This window comes from Gracilinanus agilis, chromosome 6 (genome assembly GCF_016433145.1).
Source record: "Gracilinanus agilis isolate LMUSP501 chromosome 6, AgileGrace, whole genome shotgun sequence".
Taxonomy (NCBI): domain Eukaryota; kingdom Metazoa; phylum Chordata; class Mammalia; order Didelphimorphia; family Didelphidae; genus Gracilinanus; species Gracilinanus agilis.
This window is the reverse complement of record NC_058135.1, coordinates 98,158,691-98,177,770: the sequence shown is the minus strand read 5'-3', so window position 1 is coordinate 98,177,770 and position 19,080 is coordinate 98,158,691. Positions and strand designations below refer to the sequence as shown.

Sequence of the window (19,080 nt, the reverse complement as noted above, 5' to 3'; positions counted from 1 at the left end):
GAGAGAGAGAGAGAGAGAGAGAGAGAGAGAGAGAGAGATATTCTTTATAGAGAGCCTATTAGATGACATAGTGTCTAGAATCAATTCCGAAGTTATTGACTTTTCCTCTGAATATGTGATTACATGTTTGCTACCTTTCCTAATGTGCTTTTAATTACATCGTGGCCAAATTAATTTCTGTAAGGACACATCTTCAACTTTATAACTAAAGTTAATGGGGAAATGAATCTTTACAAGCAGCAATTCACTTTACAAGAACCTTCAGGTAGTTCTTTAGTCCACAAATCAAGGAATGTCTCTTACAATGCAATAACAATGAAAAGATCATTGGATTTTTTAACAGAAGAAATTGTGTTCATATTTCACCTCTGCTACATAGTAACTATGAGAACTTGGGCAATGACTCATTTATTCTCCCTGTGCCTCAGTTTCCTTATCTGAAAAATGAGGAGTTGCATTAGATAACCTCTAAGTTCTACATTCTTCCAGTTCTACATATATGATTCAATGAACTTAACCACTGTGTCTGAGTTTGGCTCATCACCAGATTACAGGGAATAAATGATAAAGAAAATTTTTAGTAGGAAAAAGAACTGGTTTTCCAGTTAGTAGACAGACACATGATCTTTTAAATCCAAGTTGTGCTCTGGAGGTTTGGGAGTTTCTGATGTGTACTGACAGTACTGACCTAGAATACTATATCAAGGGAAGGATATTCTCAGGGTTGATTCAGTAGCCAAAAAATAAAGTAAAAAATGACCTCCTGTGATTTGACAGTGGTTGCATCTGGAAGATTTTATTTTCCAGATGTTTTTGTATGTGTATGTGTTTAGTGTGAGTTTTTTCCAACCACACGAATATTGCCTTTTTTTTTAAATGATAGTTGACATCTCATTGAAGCAAAAACAAGCAGGTCAGTAATAGATTTTGTTCACTTGGGACAGGAGTATTTACACTGATTTATTTACTATGTAAGGTCTTTGATGAGTTGAGTTTGTTTTGGCATAAAGCTTATATATGAGGTCTTTATAGTTTGGGTCACCCAATTTCTTTTTGCAGATATTTTCTGAAGAGGTATCCCTTCTATTTGTAAACTAGTTTCTCTTTTTGTCTTCTAATAGATTGTTCTAACCTGTGAATTAGGTTAGAAAATGGGAAAATGGAATGGATAATTCTTTTCTCCACTTGAAGATCTGAGTTTAAATGTAGAGATAAGTTTCACTTGGATCCCTCATGAAACATCATTTAGCCTTGTCTGTCAGGGCAGGGAGATTGACATTCTTGACACAGAGATATTAGTCTAAGTATACAGAGAAACTCCATCCTGAAGGATTTTATGTAAAGTTTGGGTAAGCATAGCCACAATCAGCTTGCTCTGTGTGTGCCCCAGTGTAGTTTGTTGTTCAGTTATTCAGTTGTGTCTTCATGAACCATAGCACAAGGTCCTTCTGTCTTCCACTGTCTTCCACTTCCTTCCACTTCCACAAATATTCTAATTCTTTACTTCAAAATATATCAATTCAACTACTCTTTCCTCTCTCATTCCCATTGCCACCATCTTAATCCAGGCTGTCATACTCTCATGACTAGACTTTAGTGCAACCAAAGATGATCTTCCTGCCGTTAATTTTGCCTCCATCTGCCCATCATACATTACCATATTGATATTCCTAAAACACCATATTATTTACTGTGCTCAAAGGAATAATAAAGTGGAGGAATTCCATGTGAACTGGAATGACCTCCAGCAATTGATGCAGAGTGAAAGGAGCAGAGCCAGAAGAACATTGTACACAGAGACGGATACACTGTGGTAAAATCGAATGTAATGGACTCCTGTACTAATAGTAATTCAATGACCCAGGACAATTCTGAGAGATTTATGGAAAAGAACACTACACACATTCAGAGGAAGAACTACAGGAGTGGAAACACAGAAGAAAAACAACTGCTTGAACATGTGGGTTGATGTGGACACAATTTGGATGTAGATTTTTAATGACCACCTTAGAACAATTATCAATAATATGGAAATAGGTCTTGATCGATGACACAGGAAGAAACCAGTGGAAATGTGTGTTGGCTACTGGGGGTAGGGGGTGGAGGGATAGAGAGCAAGAACATGAATCATGTAACCATGGAAAAATTTTTTCTAAAAAATAAAAAATATACTTCACAAAGTTGGCCCCCAGAGGCTAGGCTGTTGCCTTCTTCTCCCCATCCCCCAGCCATAGAAAACCACAAAGATGCCAAAGTAAGGCAAAAGAATGTTTCAGTATGCATCAGCTAAGGCAGTGGTTCCCAAACATTTTTGGCCTTTCGCCCCCTTTCCAGAAAAAATATTACTTAGTGCCCCCTGTCACATACTATCACCACCTCTTTACACTTATTCACCACCCCCAAATGCACCTGTGGCCATCACCGCTCCCCTGGATTGCTGCAGCACCTACCAGGGAGCGGTAGCACCCACTTTGGGAATCACTGCTCTAAAGGATCATAAAGGGATAATTTTTTTTAATGATTTTGGAAATTTTGAGAACATAGAAGCAGTCAGTGTCTGTGTAAAGCCAAATCTGTTAAAAAATTGGAAGGAATAATCAAAGTAGAAAAAAGCTTAGAAAATGACTCAAACTTGAAACCATATAGATACAAGGGTCTAGAATACTCATAATAGTGCCAAGAAGCACAAGGAGAAGGAAACCACCAATCCCTGTGGGATTGATGAGAATCTGAGCCAAGACAGAGGACTTGTTTTTGAGGTTCAAGGAAGCAGCTGTTTGACAACTTTAGTCGCTGGACTTCCCCATGCCAAAATTGCTACAAGCACCTTAGTTTGGCTTTCATTTTGGCTCCCCTATCCCTGAGATTGAAAGTAAAATCAAACCAGGGAATCACATATTTCCTTTTTACCTCAGAATCTAGTCCCTTCTCTTATATAGTATGACAATTTTCTGTAGTCCTGGCTGCCATTGGGTAAGTGCTATATTGCTACAATTGTCCCGCGGGCTTGTAGGATAATAATCATTTTAATTGAGCCTTGCTAGTGATTCAAGGACCTGTTATGGGTTTATTCTTTTTTACTCATAATTTTATATACATAAGATTTTTATATATTAATTTTTTCCCCAAATTTAATTTTTTCTTTTCTATTTGGGTTTTTTGTTTGTTTTTGGATTTCTTCTGACAATTGATTCATATACCCCATAACTCAGCCATGTATCCTGGAGTGATCCTGGTGTTGATCAATACCCTCATCAGGGAGGATTGTATAATTATTCTAAAATCCAAGCTTTGAAATCTTTTGGAGAAATTTCAGGAAAAGAAAGCAGAACTTTTGAAAAAAAGTGCCATAAGGAAGCTTGAGGAAACCACACACTGCATCAAAAAGATCTAATGTGAACTTTGGGATATAATGAACTGAACTGAAGGGGGCTGAACATATCATTTATTCTAAATGTAAACTCTTATGGCAAACCCTAATTGACTTTTTTGTTAATGTATCTATCAATCACTGTTTTTGTTTTCTTTCTCTTTTATTTCCCTCTTCCTCAAAATTTGTAATTTCCCCTTAGAAAGTGCAATATTCTATACACTTCAGTAAGAGAATCTTTAGAGGTATAAACTGGTTATTTGAAATGATTCATTGGGGAGACTAGGCATGTTAATCTCCCAAACCCCTCAGTTGGAGAGATTTCAACATGCTCTTCTCCCAAAAGAATCACAGGGGGGATTGTAAAAATGGAATTAGCCTCCCTTTGTTTTTTTTTAACTTAGTCAGGAACTTGAAGATACTTTAGCATTGATCTGCAAGGAATATCACACCCACAGAGGCAAGAGGTTGATCTCATAGGCACTGCCTCCCTGGGCAGTCTCAGACAAATTAAGGAACTATCATTGGTTCCTGAGGTATAACATGGGATATGAGAGAGCTAATGGGTGGAAAAAAACTGCATATAAACAGGACCCAGGGACTGCTCAGCCTCTTTTGTGTGGGTGACTTGCTTGGGTTGGTGATACTCTAGCTGGAGACACTCTCTTTCGGGTTGGTGACAGACACTTTTGTGCCTCACATTTCCATGGACTTCTGGCTGGAGATTGGGACCTGAGGGAGCCTTTGTCAGTGGTGAGCTGGATTTCATTGGATCAACACTTAGGGTAGGCTAGGCAATTCTCTACTTCCTTCCTACATTTCCCTCTCTTTACTATCTCTATTTTAATTAAACTAAATTGTTGAAGCTACTAATAGCCTCATAGTTTAATTGTAATTACTATAATTGGTGGTCACCCTTTTTAACCCTTACACTAGGTCAAAATGAATGAATCTCAGGTTTGCTGTCATGATAAAACATATATATATATATATATATATATATATATATATATATATATACACACACACACACATATATATATAAGCATTATGTTCTAAGAAATCATTTAAGAAACTTTCTGAAATTATCCAAAGAAAGTGATAATTTACAAATAATTCAATTCTAGAACCTTGAGATGGAAAATCTTAAAATTTAACTTATTTTTTCCCCCTTTTTTATTTAGAATATTTTTCCATGGTTACATAATCCATGATTCCCCTCCCGGAGCTGACAAGCAGTTCCACTCGGTTACACATGTATCATTGTTCAAAACCTATTTCCATGTTATTCATATTTGTAGTAGATATCAAAGCCCTAATCATATCCCCATCAAAGCACATGATCAATCATGTTTTTCTTCTGCATTTCGACTCCCACAGTTCTTTCTCTGGATATAGATAGCATTCTTTCTCCTAAATTCCTCTGGATTGTCCTGGGTCATTGCATTGCTGCTAGTAAAAAAGTCTATTGCATTTGATTGTGCCATAATCAGTCTCTGTGTACAATGTTCTCCTGGTTCTGCTTCTTTCATTCTGCATCAATTTCTGGAGGTCTTTCTAGTTCACATGGAATTCCTCCAGTTCATTATTCCTTTCAGCACAATAACATTCTATCACCATCAGATACCACAGTTTAGTTAGTCATTCCCCAATCGATGGACACCCCCTCATTTTCCAATATTTTGCCACCACAAAGAACGCAGCTATAAATATTTTTGTAAAAATTTGACTTTCAGAGGCACAATTCCAACAATACAGTGACAAGAAAGGATTCCTGAAAGCTACAAGAAAGAAGATAAATTTGACCATGAAACATCAATCAGGATCATAGCATATTTCTACAAGAAGACAAGAAATTAAATACATGTATAAAATTAAGAAGTATGTATGGCATCATAAATCAAGAATTATATAACCTGAAGAACTAGGTATTCTGTTTGAAGGAAAAGAAGGACTTTGAAGAGTTTTCTCAATTTTATGAGGGAAGATCATTCATTCTCTGCACACCATTCTCTGTTATATGCCTCCTGCTCAATGACATTTCTCAGTGACTTTTCCAGGATCATACAGTTAGAAAGTATCTGAGGCCAGATTTGAACCCAGGCCCTCCCAAGTCCAGGCCCAGCCCTCTATCCATTGTGCTACCTAGCTGTCCCTCCTTACCTTTTACTAGGACTTTTACACTAGCCTACTATTTGTCCTCCCTGCCCCCTCAGCTGCCAAAGTGATTTTCTTTAAGGTGAATGTCTGACCATGTCACATCCCTCTCATTTCTCAATAAACTCTAATAGCTCTACACTTATCTCCAGGATCAATCAAATATTAAATCTTCCGCTTAGCTTTTAAAGTCTTTCACAATCTGGCCTCTTCTAGTCTTCTTACACTTGACCTACTTCTATGCACTCTATGATCTAGTGATCCTGGCAAACCTCTTGCCCTTCCTTTCACAAGACACTCCATCTGTGGGACACCATAGCTTTTTACAGGCTATCCCCCATGCCTGAGCTCTCTTCCTCCTCCTCATCTCTGCCTGCAGGCTTCCCTGGCTCCTGTAAGAAGCTTTTCCCAGTTCACCACCACCACCAATGCCTTCTCTCTAAGGTTACCTCCCATTTACATTTGTCCATAGTTATATACATGTTGTCTCCCTCGTTAGAATTGACCTCCTTAAAGGCAAAGATTGTTTTGGTTTTCCCTAGATCCCTAGCTCTTTGTACAGTGCTTGTGCAAAGTTAAATACTAACTACATGCTTATTGCCTGACTGAACTCAGTAGTCACAGGTTTTCATTCACATAGAATTTTCTGCCTCATTTATCTGCTTTTTCTCAATCTCTTTGAACTGCTTTCCCTTCTCCTGCCCAATTCTTCAAAGCCTAGCTCATGTCCCACTTCCTTTGTGAAGCTTTCTCAAACTACTCAAACAAATAGGCATATATATTCTCTGTTGTATTTAGCACCATCACCACAGAATTTATTTTTTTAACCCTTACTTTCTGTCTTAGAATAATAACTCTAAGACAGAAGGACAAGGGCTAAGAAAACAGGGTTAAGTGACTTGCTCCAAGTCACATAGCTAGGAAGCTATGAATCCAGGTCCTCCTGATTCCAAGCCTGGCACCCTATCCATTGTGCCACCTACCTGCCTCTGCTATCACCCAATTTAACATTTGACTATTCTGTTCAGTATATTTTAGTATTTTCTTCTCAGATAAAATTTAAACTCTCTAAAGGCAATCACCATGTCTTATATTTCTTTTGTATCTGGTTGATTATTAATAATAGATTGTTATCTTCTATCACTAGTCTATGGATATCTAAATCAAATAAGTTCTGCAACTTAAGTTATATTGGTGAAGGGGAAATAATCTTTAGAAAGAAAGAGAAGGAAGTTTCCATCTCAGCCTAAGTAGTGCCCGCCTAATGCATACTGGTAGAGAAGACTAGTACCTGGGGGTTTGGGGGTGGGGAGGGGGCAGAGAAAACAGGACCCAAGATGGCTGTGGTTTTTATTTGGATGAAGGTATGATTTTAATTGCACTTCTTGAAATGACGAACTACTTGGGTGGCAAGAACCCAAGGAAAAGTAAATGGTCTACCTGTTCTATTGCCCAATGCATTCATTCATTAAATCCCTTGCAGAGTAAAGTATCCTGAGAAATGTATCTTCAGTTTTAGCTCATGGGTTGTAGTTGTTTACTAGAAATCAAAGCCAGAAACACTCTTATTTGTGACTTTTGGTCTTATGATTCCTCCCTTCCTTCTCTCCTTCTTCTAATGATCTCAACTTTCCCTCTCCTTATTTTTTTAAATAAATCTTTTATCAATGATTATTTACATAACCCTCACTTCCCAATAATTACCTCCACACATACACATCATAGATTTCTACCAGAGTTCTAAAAAGAGAGGCATACCACCTCAAGAATCTCCCTTTCCCAAAGTAATAATTCTAGAATAGCTACAAAGTTCAAAGGTCTTATGGATGCACATCTACTCTGAATTCTAATAAGCCCCCAATAATGTATTTTTTCTTTAATTAGCCAGAACAAGTAGGTCAGAGCAAAGGCTTTAAATGAAAGAGCACACTAAGAAAAGGTAATATGGAACATATTGCCATAGAAATCTGGTGTGTACTCCCCCACAAATATATACACCAATGATGGAAAGATTGGACTTACAATAGGGATCATGTGTATGATAGAAATGGAGTCTACAAGTTAAACACATGAAGGGGAAACTGTCATAAGAGAACCCTTATCTTCTGGTGATGTGACTGTGATGACATCCATGAGCCCACTCTCCACTTGGTGTGGCATTTCCATTGGGCATGTTGTTGCTTGGTCACTCTAGTATTGCTGGGCACATAAGACTCAGCTGCATGCTGCTCTGCTGGTTTCCATTGGTCTTGGGATGGTACTACCCAGCACTGTTTTCTAGATAACTGTTGTTTTCCTGCTAGCTGATTGAGGTCTTCATCAGTTCAGTTACTCACAGACCATCTCAGCTTCACTCTGTTAGCTTGCTAGGTCATGATGGCTACCACCTTCTTCTGATAATGGAATACAGATAACTTTTTAGCCAAACCAAACATACTCATATAACAAAAGCCAGGCAGACTGCTCCCAGGCTAAAATTTCTATATCTGAAGAATCCAACTATCTTCCATAAGATTAAATGTTCTCTGGCTTAAGATGTAAATTAAATTGAAACAGAGTAAAAGATAAGCTAATGAGACCAGACTTTTAATCCACTCACCTGTCTTTTGATTCTTGCTTTCATTGTGTGTGTGTGTGTATGTGTGTGTGTGTGTGTGTCTGTCTGTCTGTCTGTCTCTGTGTGTGTAAGCTTTTATTTATATTTTAGCCAAGAAAAATTCTTGCTTTTTTTTCCCATAAGCATATATAGTTAGGCAAAACAAGCTTATGTATTCGTCATATATGAAAGTGCCCTATTCCTGTAGCATACCACCTCTCAACAGGGAGAAGAAAGGTCTATTTCACTGTCAAGTCTTTAGAGTCAATATTGGCAATTTCATTGATCAGATTTCTGTTGTCTTTTAAATGATATTTCTCTTATATTATTGTTGCCATTGTGAAAGTTGCCCACTTGGTTCTGCCCATTTCTCTCTGTATCAGTTTATACAAAGTCTGTAAAGTTTCTCTGGATTTTTCAGATATTATTGCTTTTGATACAAAAATATTCTATTACATTCAAATATTCTATTATAATATTATAATACATTCTAATATCTAATATTCTAATAGTATTCTAAAATAGTTTAATACATTGAAGTTTGCTCAGTTATTCCCCTTTTGATGAATACTTCATTTCTGGTTCTTTGCTTCCACAAAAAAAGTGCTGTTCTAGATATTTTTCAGTGTATGAGACATTTTCTTTTGCCTTTAATATCCTTGGAATATGCGCTTAGTAGTATAAATCTCTTACTATTCTATGCTTTCCAGAATGATTGGACTAGATCACTTCTACAACAAGTGCATTCATACTCTAAACTTCCTACATTCCTTTCAGAATTAATCACTTTCATCTTTTGTCATCTTTGTCAATTTAATGGGAGTACACTGAAACCTCAGAATTGTTTTAATTTGCATTTCTCTTATTGGTGATTTGGGGTATATAACTCACATGTTGGCTAGTAGTTTAGATTTATTCTCTTGAAAATTATATTTTCTCCCTCTTTACATGAAGAGAGTACATAGCCTTCAATGTAAAGTATAGAATTGTTCTGATGTGAGAACAACTTCACTTTCTCATAGTTATGTAATTATCTTAGAGTAATAATGAGAATGTGGATCCCAAGAACATCAGTTTAGAGCTAGAAAGGGTCTTACTTATCCTCAATTCCAATCCCCTTATTTAAAACTCTAGTTATCTTATTACTTTGCTCCTTTAAAATTTTTTTATATTTGAAATTGCTCGTTTTCATTGCTTGAGTCACTGAAATAAAAATCAATTCCCTTTTCCTTCTCATGAGGATGTTACTGTCTGCCTTTGCTTTCTAGCAAAGAAAATCCAACGAACCTCTGCCATCTCAAGAATATTTGTTAAGTGCTATGACCTAGAGTTAGAAAGACACTGTGAGCTCAGATGTGGCTGCTACCATCTTGGGAGAGTGATTGAAAAAGGGAGTAACCGTATCTCTTGGCTTACCTGACTTCCTTCAAATCTCAGCCGAAATTCCACCTTCTATTGGAAGTCTTTCCCAATCCCTCTTAATTGTAGGGCCTTCCTTCTGTTGATTATCTTCAATTTATCCTGGATATATATTGTTTGTGCATAGTTATTTGCAAACTGTCTCCCCATTAGACTGTCAACTCATTGACAGCAACGATTATCTTTTAACTTTCTTTGTATTCCTTATCCCCAATTTTTTTTCTTGACTGTTTTCTCCCAATGGATTGATCAGGGAAGAGAGCAAATTGTGGCATAGGTAAGGATGTAGAATTTTAGAATCTATGCCACTATTCTTCTAATTCAGATTTTTTGATTGTTTTTGTTTTACCGTGGAGGTAAAATGTAATATTCTGCAGTACAGCTTTTTACTACTCATTCCAACAAGTTCCTTTTAGCTTCCAGCAGAGAGTTTTGCTATACATACCTACGCAATTTATTCTCACGTTCCTAGGTCTCTCTAATACCAGGATTTGCCATTTTGTAACTGAAGCATTGAATTGTGGCTGTTTCAGGAACTGTGGACTTATATTTATTTTTTCCCTGTAATCCTCATTATAACCTGAGTCAAGCAGAAGAATGAAAAGGTAGAGAAATTGAAGACAGAATAGACAGGTTCTGCAATTTGCTTGAAGCCTAGACAGAGTAAGAGCCCTTCTACACCAAACACCTAGCGACATTGACTTCTTACTTCCATAGTCTCAGAACGTTAACTCTGTCCACAGAAAAGATCATTTAAATTGGGGGTGGGAAGGATTTTATTTTCTCCTGGAATTCCAAGTGGCCCCCAAAAAATGAAACTCTGAATCACCTGGGTCTCTAGAAAAGAATGTGGTTTCAAGGGGATATTTAACATTAGGGAAAGAGATGGACCTAATACCCCAGGCTTTTGGTCTAGGAATAGTAAATATCCCTGAATAAGGTCATGGCCATTAGTGGCCAAAAGCAGCCAAAAACTTAAAACTAAGGTTCCCGGCCTTTACTTATCTTCAATCGTTCAATATGTTGTCGTTGTAAAACACTTGAGCTTACATGAATTGATGCAAAATGGAGTGAGCAGAACTAGGAAACCATTGAACCCAGCCACACCAATACTGTACAATGATCAACTATAAATAACTTAGCTATTCTCAGTAACACAATGAACCAAGACAATTCCAAAGGACTCATGATGAAAAATGTTCTCCACCTCCAGAGAAAAAACTAATGGAGTTGAAAAAGCAAATCTAAGCATAATTTTCCTTTTATTTTTCATGGGTTTTTTAATCTCTGTCACAATCTGACTAATATGGAAATATGTTTTATGTGATTGCGCAGGTGTAACCTATCGCAAATTACTTGCTGCCTTGGGGGGGGGAGGGGAAGGAAGGAAGGAGACAATTTGGAACTCAGAATTTTAAAATACAGATGTCAAAGAATGCCTTCATATATTATTGGGGAAAATAAATATAAATATTATAATTTTAATTTCGCCTTTTCAGCCTAAAGGCATTCCAAGAGAGCAGGTTGCTCAAGCTATAGCAATACTGCTCCTGATTCTTGCCATTATTGTTTGCAGTGGACATAGTAGAGAAAAGAATGGGAGTGACAAGCCATTGGATTATGCTCTGTCTTTCTGTCTGAACTGGAACTAAAAGATTCATAGACACTATTTCGCCTTAGGAATCCTATTATGTTTTGTCCTGCAGGGGATTTCCAAAGAAGGCTGGCAGAACTGCTCGGATAGCCTCTGATGAAGAGATTCAAGGCACAAAGGATGCTGTCATTCAAGACCTAGAAAGGAAGCTCCGCTTCAAAGAGGACCTCCTGAACAATGGACAGCCGGTACTTAATTATAAATGTGGGCCTTGGACTTCAAAGGGTCTTTTGGTTAGCTGCTTGGAAAACTGCTGCACGTACTTCACTAAGCACATTTCTTCGCATCCTTGGGGTTTGGTTTTATCTTCTGCCTTGAATCTCAGAGTTCTTAGTCTGAATTTGGGATTGGGGGAGAGAGAGAGGAGAACTAGAATGGAATTATATTCCTTCCACAACTCTCACTGTACTCATCTGAACCATTGGCCTCTTTGGGCTGTGCAAAAGGAGAATTAAAATGGCAGAAGAGGGTCAGAAGGGAAAATGAGGAAAGATGGAGAGGGCAGGGATTCAGGCAAACTGAGATAAAGGGAGGGACTCTAAAGGGGGTTGTATCTACCAGGAATATGTGTTAGAATATAAACTGCAACCTATATGTATTTTTTTTTAGCCCTTACCTTCTGTTTTAAAATCAATCCTAACAATTGATTCCAAGGCAGAAGACCAGTAAGAGCTGGGCAATGGAGGTTAAGTGACTTGCCCAGGACCACATAGCTAAGAAATGTCTGAGGCAACATTTGAACCCAGGACCTTCCATTTCCAGACCTGACTCTCTTATCCACTGAGCAACCTAGCTGCCCCATGTACTTTCTATATGATAAATCTACTCATTGTTGTAGGTTTTCTTCCTCCCCCCTCTCCACACACACACAATTTCTAATCAGTTGTGCCAGAGCACAGCTACATGTTGACCCAGGAATTAGAAAGAATGAAACCAGTTTCTAAAAACAGAAGTCCCTCAGCTAACTTATTAGTCTGCTAAACATCCAGACCAAAAGGGAAAAAAAGCTAGAGAAAAATTAACTCTGATCTTTATGCCACAGAAGGGCCAAGTGAAGAAACTTGGGGTCATGTAAGAAAGTACAAGATGTTTTCTCTGCTCCACTAGGCAGAAATATTTCCTCCTCAACATTCACTGCTGAGCTTCCTCTCAGTATGTCCGATATCTCTAAGGCAGTTAGGAAAATGGGCCCAGAAAATTCAATTGCTTCCCAGGCAAAGAGAAAGCCATGTTTGGCTTTTGTTTATTCCGAGTACCTTGAATCATTACCTGCTTAACTGGAAGAAGGAAAAAGGGCTCTTGGTATTACCTTGCCTGCTCGGTATCCTCTTTCAGAGTCAACGAAATCACCATTTCAGGCATGTTTCCTAAGGATGTTTATTATCAGGACACTAGAAAGTGAGAGCACTGAACCGTACTATTGCCAAGGCAGAGGAAAGATATTTAATGCTGATTTCAATTGGGAGGGCATCCCAATTCTACTTCAGGGAGAATAGAACCCAAATGAAAATCTGCCTGCAGAAGATTTCCAGAAAAGGAAAATATTGACTCCTTGAAATAAGTGCTTACATGTGTAAATGTACATGATCTGGAAGCACTCCCTGGCTCTGTCAGCTCAAAGCCCTTGAAATACTAAAACAAATACTTAATGTCAACTTCTTCAAGCTAGGTAGAGGCACCTTTCCAACTTTTTTTTAAAACATTCCATATGGAATATTTCTTGCTTAGAGCAAGTCTACAGGCTGTTTGTACTTATTAATTACGTTTAAAATGCCTCCCAGTTTAGCAATGAATGGCATTCACAGGGTGCCCCATAGATATTCATGTCTGTTAACTTTAAACAAATGAATCAAGGTTTCCCTATATGGAAGAAGATATTCTCAAGAAAAATTTTTACCCAATGTTACATATGTTATTCTCTCCATTAGTTTAAGATTCTTTTTTTTTTCTTTATACAGGGAAACAATTATACCTTCTTGAGGCACAATAATAATAGTAGCTAAAGAGGGTTAGCTAGGTGGCTCAGTGGATTGAGAGCCAAGCCTAGAGACAGGTTCAAATGTGGCCTCAGACACTTCCTAGCTATGTGACCCTGGGCAAGTCATTTAACCTCCATTGCCTGGCCCTTACCAATACAATAATCAGTATTTGTTCTAAGACAGAAAGTAAGGATTTTTAAAAATAAAAGTAAAAGCAAAAAACAATGGCTAGAGAACTTAAAGGTTTTTACAAAGTACTTTATATTATCACATTTGAGACTCACAACTACCCTCTGATGGAGATGCCATTATTATCCCTATTCTGCAGATGGGAAAACTGAGGCTGGAGAGATTAAGTGACCTACCCAGAGTTACACAGCTAACGACTATTTGAGACAGGACTTGAATTTATGTATTCCTGACTCCAAATGTAGCACTGGATCCATTGTCTGCCTCAGTGACCCATTGACATGGGACAAAAAAATTAAAAATATAGCCAGTTAATCTCAAAGCCTATTCCTTAACAAGCCAACTTCAGATTGATCTTTGTCATCTTGCTATGAAATAATGATGGCATACCTCAAACACAAGCGGTGTGGCTATTTAGATAGGAAGCTCTGTGTGGTATTCAAGACTTACTGTTCAAGATATGGCAATTAATTTAGTCCAGTTTTTTCATGTAGATGAGAGAATCCATTTGAGCACTGATATCTTCCACGTAGAACATCCTTTGCTGTCCCTGCCGACCCCTACCTTTTCCTTTACAAAACACACATACACACCAAACATACATACAAACACACTTCATTTGAAGCTGGATATTGTTGATGCTTTGGGGCTGTTTTTAATTTGGTACATTCCTGGTTTCACTTCCTGGTTGTAGCTGGGACCAGTACCAACCAATACGGGAAACATCACGAGAAAGTCCTAGTTTTATAAGTGTTCCCGTCATGTTTTCTTAACCATAGAGCTTCCAATAAATTTTGGGTTCGTGTTCAGGAATTTCCAAATTTAGCTGGATTAAACCTTCACACAGTAGAAATTTGGATGAGAATGATTATGGGCATATTTCTGCAGGAACTAGTATAGTATTCAGTTGGCCATCAGAATGATGTCTCCAGAATAAGCCTTTTACAACACACAATGCTTAGGAAAGAAGAGGGGAACTCAGTGGCAGCACGGTGATTTGACAAATCTTGTACAGCAATTGGCTGACAAAAGTAGGTCTGGTGTATTTCTGAAATGTTCATTTATAGATGATCGCAGCTAAACAGTAAGAAAGGACCTTTGATTCCCTCTGGTCCAACCTCCCCATTCTACACATTAAGAAACTAAAATGCACAAAGGTTAAGTCATTTGCCCAACGTCTTACAGTCAGTAAACATAAGAGGTGGACTTTGAACCCAACATCCTCTACCTCCATTTGTGATCTTTTTCTTGTACCAGACTAAAAACTATGACCATTTTTCTTTGCCCAGTGATCAACCAGCCATTCTCCAAGTTGAAAAATGAATAGCAGATGATACCTTGGCAAATGTCTTTTTTTTTTTTTAAGCCTTACTTTCTGTCCTAACAACAACTCTTAAGACAGACAGGCAAGAGCTAGGCAAACAGTTAAATGATTGCTTAGGGTCATGCAGCTAGGAAGTATCTGAGGACAGATTTGAACCCAGGACCTCTCAACTCCAGGTCTGGCATTCTATCCGTTGAGTTACCTAGCTGGCCCCAAATGTCTTTTCAAAGTCCTGTCTAAACTAGTCTGCTCACATCAAAGAGTCTGTTGATTACTCCACTCATGGTAAATAGAAGTCACACCTCAAACACCAAGAAATATAGGGAAAATCTTTCATATGTGAGAGCCAAAAAGTTAAGTCAGCCCCACTATTGACTAGTCTAAACATTCCCTCATAAAAGAGCCCCAGAAGTGTCATTGATGTTATTGAGGTCACGTGGAAAACTGTGAGAAATACATTTTACTGAAGACCTATTGATTGCCACGTGAATATCTACATTTCCCTTCAGCATTAAAGCTATAAACACCCCATGTGTTTTCCGTACAAGTTTCTACCTCGTGGCTTACTCACCCAACTTAATTTTGTTGTGTCCTTTGGGGGTGGCTCTCAGAATCATCACTCAACACTGGGTTATATCTTCACAAATAGCAAGAAGGCAAAGAAAAGAAGAACGGAAGCACAAGAGAGAAACCCAGAGCCTCTTCTCCTGCAGCTGGATGGGGGTGTCAAGGAGGGAGCTAGAGCAGCGTGCCTGTTTTGTTCTCATTATTTTCATGCAACAGCATAATTTCTAATCTCATTTGTCTCTTTTCTCCATCTTGGCTCTTCTACTTTAGAGGCTAACATATGAGGAAAGAATGGCTCGCCGACTACTAGGTGCTGACAGCGCCACCGTCTTTAATATCCATGAACCTGAAGAGGAACCTGTCTCACAGGTGCTGCATTGTTTTTGACTTTCTGAGAAAATAGAAAAATCATTACTCTTTGACATTTTGGATCAGTTCTTTGGGAACCGGGGAAGACTCACATAGTATTGAAACCATAAAGTTCCTGTATTAGAGAGTGGAAATCATCACATGCTTTCCCCCTCTTCCCTCCTTTCTCACAACTCTATCTTTTCTCCTTTCAAATATCTTTTTATTTATCACCCCCTCTTACTCAGTATGTTTCCCAGAGAGGAGAAATACTCATATCTGTGAAACCTATAGATTAGGGAACTTATAGAGATACTGCTTCAATTAATCCCTCCGTCAATGAGCATTTACTAAAAGTAGTCCTGAGAATGATTCAAAAGAAAAAAAACACAAAAATTATCCCCCGCTTTCAAGGAGATTACATTTAAATGAAAATTTTTCATGTAAGGATCCATAACCGCCTTAATGAAATTGAGGGGAATACCTTTAAAATGCACAAATTTGTACTTTTAAACTCAAAAATTGGCAATTCTACTTAGGCAGGAGCTTCTCAATGAAACAGTCACAGAGAGGCCTAAGATGGTATTTTAAGCTTTCCTCCCAGAGGAAAACACTTCTTGAACCCATTGGAATAGCTCTGTTATCTTTTAAATCTCATCTTTTGCTATCTGGGCTTTTCAAAGGTTGTCTCAAGCCAGAAGAATGCCTTTTAACACAAGTTTAAAGGGCCTAGTAAACTATTCTTTGGGAGGCCAAATAAATGAATTATTCCTCATGGCCTATTTAGACAACAACAATGATGTCCAGAATTTGAAAGTTTTTTTTCCCCCTGTTAAGCTAAATATTAAACCCCACAATTCTATTTAAAGAAATTGTGCTATTGTCCTCTACTTATATACCACTAGTCTTCACTTTGATTTTTTTTTTCTGCCATTACAGGAAATTGAGTCTCTTCATGCTTCTTCTATAGTGAATTCTCAGGATGGTCAAAAGGTTAACATTTTCATCTGTCTTCTTTTTCTTCTCCCTATATTCTTCTGGTGTCTTTTTCTCCCTCTACCTTCTCCTCCATGCAACTAGCAATCTCTCAGTACCACAAGTTAATTCTCAACAATGTTACCAGTTTATATTTTAACATTATTTCAGATAAACAAAATTACGGCAACCCCAGACTCGCTGCCATTAGTTAGAAATTCTAATGTAATTCTATCCTTCTCCTCCTCTCACCAGTTGATGCTTGGTATCCAGTGTTGCCTCTTTTTACATCTGTTCTGCCTTTATTGTAAAAGGGTAATCATATTTTCTGGTGAAATTTGAGAGGACAAAGACAAAGAAGCCAGTCAAGTGTTTGTTTTAACGGATTTATTATCTCTTTTTGTACTCTTTCCTTGAATGCCTGTGAGTTGCTTTTTGCATGAGTAAACAAGCAAGGCAGGGTAACTCCCCAAAGAGTACAGACATCTCATAAAACAAGTATGTCTGAAACAAAGGACATAACAGCCCCCTGCCCCAAGTATGTAGGCTGCTCCAAGGCAGTAGTAAGGCTCAGGAAAATTCTTTTTCCACTCTGTATAACCTGTGAACTATAGACAAGACCTGTTCGAGAGAGGAAAAGATCCAGACCAGTTTTGAGGGACTTGGGACAAGAAATGCTCTCCATCTCCAGAGAAAGAACTGTCAGAGTCAGAATGCAGATGAAAGCAGACGATTTTTCACTTGTTTATTTGGACATATGTTTGAGGGCTTTTGGTTTTATAAGATTACTCGCAAAAATGAACAATATAGGGACAAAATTAAATAAATAATACCAAGAGGGGAGAGGTCATGTTTCTAATAACTGGAGAGATATTCCTAAATTGATCGCCTTCTTAATGTTATCCTGCACAATTAGAGAATGAGAAGACTTAGTTTAACAAGTCAATAAGGTACCCACAAATGTCTTCCACTCAATTTTAGTTAGTTCACTTTTAAATCTAAAACTTGGTTGGCTTTTTAGTCTTTTTTTAAAAAGAAGGTGGAGAACAGTTCATGACAGAGACAGGGTGGAGAAGAAGGTTAGAGGCAGGGCAGTGAGGCAGAAACTGACGTGAGTGATAGACAAGGACATGGTACCATTTTCTTATCAATGCTTGTGGTAACAGTCCTGTGTAGGCTTACAGCTGTTGACCATATGTATTGTTGTTCGCTTTCACCCTAAGGAAAAAAATCAGTTTTGTATTGGATTTTATTTTTATGAACTGTTCAAAAATACATGGCCTTGATTTTGTTGTTGTTGTACACATGGTTTTTTTTTTTTTTTAATTTCTGAGAGAAAGAAAAGAAAAAGAAACCAATCTTCATAGATTTTTTTTTGGATGACAAGACTTGAAGACAATTTGAAATATCATATATACTCATTTCCAGATGTTCTTTGTTTTATAAGGAACTTTCCTTGGGCCCAGATTATGTTTTCCATCTTTGTAGCACCATTTTTTTCCACATGTTAAAAAAAACCCAGTACCTTTTAAATACCTAATGGAGTAGGACGATAGAGCTTGTGAGATACATTGGGCACGTGGGAAGAAACTGCTGGATGCTAACATGACCTTTCTTCACTTACTGTAGGAGTACAAAGTCTCTAGCTGTGAGCAAAGACTCATCAGTGAAATAGAGTACAGGCTGGAGCGGTCTACCCTGGATGATTCAGGTGATGAATTGCAACAAGGAGACGGGCCAGTGGAGAATGGAGTGGCACCATACTTTGAGATGAAGCTGAAACATTACAAGATCTTTGAGGGCATGCCAGTGACATTCACATGCAGAGTGGCTGGGAATCCAAAGCCAAAGGTGAACTAGGATAATAGTTTTCTAAAAGCAATATCTTCTTTTTCTTTTTTCTTTCATTTAAACCCGATCTTCTGTCTTAGAATCATTACAGTATATTGGTCGCAAGGCAGAAGAGCACTAAGGTCTAGGCAATGGGTGTTAAGTGACTTGTCCAGGGTCACACAGCTAGGACATGTTTGAGGCCAGATTTGAACCGACAACCTCTCATCTCTAGACCTGCCTCTCAATCTATTGAACCATCTAACTGCTCCCAGAGAATATCTTTATATCTGTGAGGAATTAGGACTCTCCTTTCCTACAGGTAGTACATGATGCAGATGGAGAGAGGGCAAAGATGCAAGATACCTTGTGTATTTTAGAGATTCTTAAGAAAATACTTTCTTTTTCTCAAACTCTTCCCTTTTTAAGTTTTCTTTCATTTCTTCTGATTATATGAATTTACAGTTAACTAGTCTTGAACATGGGCGTGAAGAAAACTACTTCTTGAGGATTTGTGCACTCAAAAATGGAAAGGGAGCCTTTTACTCCTCTACAGAAAGTAATTTTTTGGGAAGATTTTAGGTACAATTTGGCCTGCTAATGCAAGAGTTCTTAACCTGGAATCCATAAGCTTTCTTTTTTTTTTTTTTTTTTAAATTTCAATATAATTGG

At 37.8% G+C, this 19,080-nt stretch overlaps 1 protein-coding gene across 1 annotated transcript in view; it reads left to right on the top strand.

Moving 5' to 3' along the window:
* The window catches only part of PALLD (palladin, cytoskeletal associated protein), a 479,197-nt gene that overhangs the window by 419,300 nt on the left and 40,817 nt on the right, over nt 1-19,080 (top strand). The window contains exons 10-13 of the mRNA XM_044681559.1: nt 11,249-11,384; nt 15,526-15,624; nt 16,543-16,596; nt 18,208-18,429. Of these exons, the coding sequence (XP_044537494.1) occupies nt 11,249-11,384; nt 15,526-15,624; nt 16,543-16,596; nt 18,208-18,429 (511 nt within the window). The remainder of the gene's footprint in view (nt 1-11,248; nt 11,385-15,525; nt 15,625-16,542; nt 16,597-18,207; nt 18,430-19,080) is intronic.